Raw genomic sequence first — 7675 nt, 5'->3', positions numbered from 1 at the left:
TAATTCTAAATTGAAAGATTATTGCGATCTTGAAATATAAAAATAAAATTATATTTTATTATTTTTCGTCACTCAAAATAAGCGTCACACTTGTGGAAGCCGGTATACCTGCCGTGCATTTATCGAGACTTTCAACTCCAGGTAGGCCAAGTATGGAGAAATGTGAAAAAAGAAAAATATCAGAAGAAAATAGAACATTTAATGATGCCTGGGCAGATTCATTTGCATTTACTTCTGAGGAGGGCAGCCTACCAGTATGCCTAATATGTGGATTGCCGATCTTCGGATCCAGATACGTATGTGACGTTGTACGTGAGCAGCTGTTCTCCACCATGAACTATGTTAAAAACAAACACCGCTCACGCCTCACAGACGAGAGCTTACAGTCCTCCGTAAAGATGGAAGTGACTTTGTACAGCCCCGATTTGCAGGTGCTGTTTGCAGAGGTTCAGGAGCAGAAGCAATTTTTTAGTAGCATAGTGCTTTTTAAAAAAAAAATTAAAATTCAGATCAAGGCTACTTCTTTGTTCATTGTATGTAGTTTCACTTCCCCTGTCACGTCATTAGTCAGTCAGCCGTTTCCCCATGTGTCCTCTCTTCCCGTGATCACCTCCTGTGTACATTTGTGTCCACTATATGTTTTTGTCAGGTCGTCTGTTATCTCCCCCATAGTCACAGACAAACTGTTTCCTAGTTTTCTTAGTTTTTCTAGGGTCCATGTTTTTCACGTGCCATCATCCAAATAAAAGATTGCTTTTTGTTAAAACCTGCTAATCCTCTTCAAACTCTGCTTCTAGGTCCGTTCAACAAAACACACTGGCGTACCTTGCTGTGATGTGATAGTTCAGCTTTTTAATTCACTGAAAAGAGACCTTAGACTGGGTGTCTTTCTTTTTTGTTATAATTTTTTAAAAGTTCGAAATGTATTCCTTACATACATAAAATTAAATTTTCTCTATAGCACTTCATGGATTTAACAAGCAACACACTATAGTTGTTTATACAAAGCATAAAGAAAAAAAAACAATTTATAGAGTGTTATCTTCATGTTAGATGTCAACACAGTGTTTGCGGCCCCCAGTGTTTTCTTTTCCGTGGAAACCAAATCCAGTGACTCTGTGGGTGTTCAAAGTTGCTGACCCCTGGTCTAGAATAATTATAAAAAGACAGAATAAATAAATAAAAAAAAGTAGAAGTGGGAACAGTCTTTATATAATCTTTATTAGTAATTTAGTCCCGATTTGTCTCTAATATTTCTGCATAAGATCTATTGTTTTATTCTGGCTCTTTACAATTTTTTTGTTATATTGCGCATTAAAATAAATCATTATGATAGTCCTACTTTGTCAGGCTATATTTCCCTAAGAGGACCTTCACATAAAAGGCAAGAACAGCAATGCTGCACCCCAAACCCAGGAAGTATCTCACACAGCACGCAGGATTGAAAAGCCCTATTGATAATGTGCAAAAACTACAACATTACATTACATGCTGTACTCCAGTGTGACTTTCACATCAAGACAGGGACACAGATAAACACAAATCCTGTATAAAACGTACAAATATGAGAAATATGAACATTATAAAAAGAAAATCAACACTGAGCACAGCACAGCACTTAAGTGTAAAATGCTTTAATGTATTCACAGCCATAAAGTAGAGCCAAAATTATAACCCAGGCTGTTTATGAAAAGGTGACACTATTTGGTTTTTAGCAGGTATGAGAGACTGAAGAAGGGTTAACTAGAGTTTTGAGGGTTTGACCTCAAAAAATTGAACTAACAGGAAGAGAAAATAAAAAACGGAGGTTTTCATGTGACTGGAAGTACAAGGCTGTGCTTTCTATGTGGTCATTATGTTTAGAAACAGGAAGTGTAATGTGATTCACACTGAAAGACTGAAGAGGAGGGGTGCTATGTGATCACCAGATTTTTTTTTTATTACTTAATGAACTAAAACGAAAAGACACACGTTACAGTGGATGTTTTGCTTTTTGAGAGGGCCAGTTTGGTGATCACATCTTCTAAGATAAAAAGTGCTGTGAGGCGACTGTTGTTGTGATTTGGCGCTATATAAATAAAATTGAATTGAATTGAATTTCCTATATAATTCATGAGCTCTTTCAATGGTTTCATCTCTCTATACAATCAAAAATAGTAAAACACTGTTAGACTAGCCTGTGAGGATTTAGCATACACACACAAATGATAGCTGATAGCATCACACGGTTGCTGAAGATTTGTCTGCTCCACACAAAGAATGACAATCTCCTGTTCCAGTACATCTCACAGCTGCTCTAAAGGACTGAGGTCCTGGATTTGGAGACCTGCGGATTTAAACAGTTTAAAGTCAGCGCTGCAGATATTTACAGATATTACTGGATATATGTGGATGTAGACTCTTGGAGTCAATTCATATAATTCTTTTAATAGGAAGAGCCACATAAAAGGCATATATTAAGTCAGAAGAAAAACGTTACCACTTTTTCTTCAAGCAGGAGTGCGATGAGAGCAGCTACTAAAGCAAAAACTGTCAGTCCTGCTATTGTAGCTATTACAATCACTGAGGTGGAATCTGTGAGAAAAGCAGGAACAATGTTACAATGGACAACGCTAATACATCAATTATAGATCACAGGGAAATGTAGGCCTATTGAAGTCATTGTTATTAGATGCAAATTCACTCAGATATCATCACTTTATAAATCTGTGACTTTGAAAGAGTTTCTCACCATTATAATCAGCAGTAGCAGCAGCAAACACCTGCTGGACCTCAGGAATCATCACCATCACCTCTCTGTGAGGAGCAGAGAGCACTCGTGCTGCACATCCCACCTGTGTGCTGTGTTTACATGAACCTGAGAGCACAGCTGTAGTGGTGACAGTGAATGTAGCGTTGGTGTTGGACACACTGACAGTGTTGTACTGTGAGAAGCTGAGGTCTTGTTGTGAGACACTCAGTGTTACAGTGGGAGCAGGTCGACCAGTGGCTGAACAGGAAACAACCCACTCTTCAGTAGAGTTTGACTCTCTGACATCAACAACAGGTTCATGCAGCTCTGTGAAGGATCAGGAAATATGTTATAAGGACCATGTTGTCAAGAATAAACCAGCTTCTGGTGCATTTAATCACATTAAGGTAAAAGTTCTTACCATAGACTTGGAGGCAGGTTCTACCAGTGAAGGAGCCTTCAGGATAAGTGATAAACAGACAGTGATAGCATCCTTTATCCTGCTCCGTCACATTCCTGATGACTATGGAGCAGTTCTGTAGTCCAGTGTATTTAAACTTGACTTTATCTGTAAAGCCATCATTCACTCTCTGACCATAGTACTTGCTGTACGTGGCAACATTTGTCTCCACATCACGTGAGATTTTCTGCCATGTGACCTGAAGGACGTCTTTAGTGTCCAAGAGCTGACAGCTGACTTCAGCATCTTCTCCCACTGCTGCCAGCACAGTCTGCTGTGTTTGGATCACTGCTGTTAGAGCTGCATGGAGAAAATAAATGAACGGTTAGATGTGAGAATGAGGAAATATTAGTCAGTGAAAGAAGCAGCTTTTCTTAGCTTATCTTTTTATCCTTATCCTGACATGAAGTCAAACATTAACATGATAAAAAAAACAATCAGCATCAAAGAGAAACACTGGTTACTGTTTCCTACCTTTTGGAAGGACTCCACAGACAAAAAGTAGATAGACAAGCACACAATATGTCATTGCTGTTATAAAGTGTCAAAGTTTGAGATGAACCCGAGAGCTCTGTGGATATAAAAAGATGTCAGGTTTGTATTGAATAAATATATGCATGTACTACACAGAATTCTGTGCAGACATACAACACAATGACTGGCAAGTTTTAAAAACACAACTTCAATTAAAGAAGATACTTCTGTTTTCATGGTTTTCTTTCTGCTTTTTCTCAGGGCTTCTGTAAAAAAAAAGTTAAGTATGAAGTTTCAAATTACAACGGCCACAAAAAAGTGGAAGTGAAAACGTTGCTATTTGCATTTCTCGCATTCCTCATCTGAATCAGATCCTCAAGACAAGATTACAAATAACATCACCTCCGCTTCACTGGAATCCTTATTTCAGTGTCTCTGCGAAGTTAAGATCTGGATGGCCTCAAATTTCTCGTGATCATCTTGTGATCATCTTTGGACCAAGCTGCAATTCTAGTACCCCGGATCTTGACCTGCGCAGTTTAGCACCTTTTGTTAAACTGCATGCAAAAAATTTGGGGGTTATACGAGATAGTAAGTTTACCTTTGAGAAACAAATTGACTCTGTTGTACAGTCGTCCTTTTTTTTAAATTGAGGCTCTTATCCAAGGTGAAATCCTTTTTATCTTTTAAAAACCTAGAACGAGCAATTCACGCTTTTATCTTATCTCAACTGGACTACTGTAATTCTCTATATGCAGCTGTTAGCCAGTCTTGTCTAGCACGGCTCCAGCTGGTCCAGAATGCTGCAGCTCGTCTCCTGACACGTTCAAAGAGACACGAGCATATTTCCCCAGTGCTCGCCTCACTTCACTGGCTCCCAGGCCGCTTTAGAATTAAATACAACATTTTGTTGTTGACTTACAAAGCACTGAACGGTCCGGCTCCAGAACATCTGTCTGACTTACTGCAGCCATATATACCCCCTAGAGATCTAAGATCAAGTGATCTCTCGCTCTTGGCCACTTTTAAGTCGAGGCTGGTCCACAGAGGTTACTGGGAATTTGTGTTTGTGGCAACGAAAATGTGGAATGATTTACCTCTCCACATTAGAAAGGGCCCGACCATCAGTCTTTTCAAATCCCATCTTAAAACACATTTATTCTCACTGGTTTTCGACACCGCATGAGAGTTACCTGTCTGTCCACCTAATCATCTTTTATCAGGTATTTGTTATTTATGTTATTTGTTACTGTGTAAACTTTTTCCCTTCTTTGTACAGGTCAACATTTTGTTGTTATTATATGTGCTATATAAATAAAGTAAAGTAAAAGTAAAACCTCAGTAAATAAGTTTTTAACAGGAATGCATGAAAAAAATTCAAATAAAGTATTCATCCCATCAGGTATGAACTGGTTTTATCTGAACTGCACACACTCTGACTCTCAAATGACAAACCTGGTTTTAAAGCCTGAGAAGATGAAATGTATTAATGTAAATCAAAATGCCATTTTTAATTAAGGGAGAGATTAATGGACAGTGTCCGTGTCAATGAATGCCATCGGTGGTTTGTCAGAGATAATATTCTCATTTTGTAACTCTGTCACAGCGCATTACCTTCATTAGATAGTTGGAGGATCGAGGGTCTGCAGAATGACACGCAGATTGTAAAATCTTCTGTGTATCTTGTTTCATCCCTGGGGAGACGCCACAGTTTCATTTCTTCATTAACGCTCAGCTTGTAGTTTTTATCACTCTAATGCATAAGAGTCCTCTGATTGCAGCACATGTATGTAGATGAAACATGTTGCTTTCACTATATTAAAGGAGAGGAAATGTTCAAGTCTGAAGTCACAAAAATCTGCTGTTCCAGTTCCTCCTGTAAGATGGACTAATATCACTAAATTATCCATTTAGCCCTACGACAGACTGGCGAACTGTCCAGGGTGTACCCTGCCTCTCGCCCTATGACAGCTGGGATAAGCTCCAGCGCCCCCCGTGACCCTGAAAATGATAAGCGGAAGCGAACGGATGGATGGATATCCATTTATGACTGTTACATGCTGTTGTTGTGTGGCCATTGCCTTGAAATACGTGAAATATCCATCCATCCATCCATCTTCATCCGCTTTATCCGAGGCCGGGTCACGGGGCCAGCAGCCTAAGCAGAGAGGCCCAGACCTCCCTCTCCCCAGCCACCTCCTCCAGCTTATCCGGGGGAATACCAAGGCGTTCCCAGGCCAGCCGAGAGATATAATCTCTCCAGCGTGTCCTGGGTCTGCCCCGGGGCCTCCTCCCGGTGGGACATGCCTGGAACACCTCACCCAGGAGGCGCCCAGGAGGCATCCTTGTCAGATGCCCGAACCACCTCACCTGATTCCTTTCGATGTGGAGCAGCAGCTGCTCTACTCTGAGCCCCTCCCGGATGGCCGAACTTCTCACCCTATCTCTAAGGGAGAGGCCAGCCACCCTTCGGAGGAAGCTCATTTCCGCCGCTTGTATCTGCGATCTCGTTCTTTCGGTCACTACCCACAGCTCGTGGCCATAGGTGAGGGTAGGGACGTAGATCGACCGGTAAATTGAGAGCTTCGCTTTTACACTCAGCTCCCTCTTCACCACGACGGACCGGTGCAGCGTCCGCATTACTGCAGCTGCAGCCCCAATCCGTCTGTCGATCTCCGGCTCCCTTCTCCCATCACTCGTGAACAAGACCCGAGATACTTGAACTCCTCCACTTGGGGCAGGAACTCATCCCCGACCCGGAGTGGGCACTCCACCCTTTTCCGGCTGAGAACCATGGCCTCAGATTTGGAGGTGCTGATCCTCATTCCCGCTGCTTCACACTCGGCTGCGAACCGTTCCAGTGCGAGCTGGAGGCCCTCACCCGATGAAGCCAACAGAACCACATCATCCGCAAAAAGCAGATGACGTGAAATATATTATTATTATATTAATGAAATAATTATGTATTTTAAATACAGTTGGAAAATGCTTCAAACATTGATAAGAAGAATCCACACAATAAAACAAACAAACAAACAAACATGTCCCAACAAGCAATTTAAGACAGGACAGCTTTACTGTCAGTGTGCGAGGACAAAGTTACAGCAAACATCCCTCCTGGAATGAGGCATGTGATTAGCAAAATATGAAAAGACATTATTTATCATCCAACAAAAGGTTTAAGATTTAACATTGGATCTCTAACTCTTTCTCTCTCTCTCTCACACACACACACACACACACACACACACTAACAAATCAGCTAAAAACATTAAGCTTGGTGGTTTTCATGTGACCATCATGAGGCTTATGCGCAAGTTCACTAAGGAAGCTCTGTAGTCACACGTCTGTCTGCTTCCCGGGTGTTTGGCAGCTAATGTAAGTTTTACATCACTTCCACTTTCCCATGCTTGTCCAGCTGGTTGTGACATCACGGGTCTAGTCCAATCAGCACTCAGCCCTCCTTCTTTAGGCCAATCAGCCTTCACTCCATGTACTTAAAATCTCACTGCACATCTGTGATTCTTCTTTTTAGATGCCTTCGTACAACCCACCTCCTCCCCATCTCCACCACCTTTCACTCATCTCTGTCAGGCGCCATTCAAGCCTCCATCTTCATCTCCACCACCAGCATCTATACTCTGGGGGTCCTTCCCTAATCGCTATCACAGCTGTGATTGTGTTCTGCTGCGCTGGACCATCGGAGTCTAAACACCAATGCATGAACTAGACGCGTGGTTTCTCTCTCTCTGTCTTTAGCTGTTGGTCACATTTATTTGCAAGTCAGCTGCAGGTTGATGATCCTAAACTATTTCAGCCGTCACACGCTGATGTTGAACTCCACCCGCTGCATCATATCTGCACCTAAATGGCAACTTGAAACAATACTTAAATCTTCATTTCATACATGTAAAGTGACACAATGCATCATTAATGATATATCAGCATCAATGATAACTGAATAATAATAATAACCTGTCGGTAAACTATTAACATAATCACATCAGTGG

General features: G+C 41.3%; 1 protein-coding gene across 1 annotated transcript; it reads right to left on the bottom strand.

The window, feature by feature from the left end:
* Nucleotides 1-1196: 1196 nt before the first annotated feature.
* On the bottom strand, nt 1197-3843 carry LOC101472939 (OX-2 membrane glycoprotein-like). Its single transcript, XM_012916442.3, has 5 exons — nt 3666-3843; nt 3153-3491; nt 2732-3058; nt 2480-2574; nt 1197-2326 (listed from the first exon to the last, which is right to left on the bottom strand). Exons 1-5 carry the CDS (start codon nt 3718-3720, stop codon nt 2297-2299), a joined length of 846 nt encoding a protein of 281 aa, XP_012771896.3. The 5' UTR covers nt 3721-3843; the 3' UTR covers nt 1197-2296.
* Nucleotides 3844-7675: the final 3832 nt, after the last annotated feature.

This window comes from Maylandia zebra, unplaced genomic scaffold (assembly GCF_041146795.1).
Source record: "Maylandia zebra isolate NMK-2024a unplaced genomic scaffold, Mzebra_GT3a scaffold03, whole genome shotgun sequence".
Lineage (NCBI taxonomy): Eukaryota > Metazoa > Chordata > Actinopteri > Cichliformes > Cichlidae > Maylandia > Maylandia zebra.
The sequence above is the reverse complement of the archived record's forward strand: the minus strand, read 5'-3'. Positions and strand labels throughout refer to the sequence as shown.

Excerpts from the sequence above, each read along its gene's own strand:
- LOC101472939 (XM_012916442.3), bottom strand. The coding sequence starts at position 3,720 with ATGACATATTGTGTGCTTGTCTATCTACTTTTTGTCTGTGGAGTCCTT. Across the intron at positions 2,575-2,731 it reads TGCTACTGCTGATTATAATG|ATTCCACCTCAGTGATTGTA; the intron begins GTGAGAAACTCT and ends CTTTTCTCACAG. Across the intron at positions 2,327-2,479 it reads TCCTGCTTGAAGAAAAAGTG|GTCTCCAAATCCAGGACCTC; the intron begins GTAACGTTTTTC and ends TTAAATCCGCAG.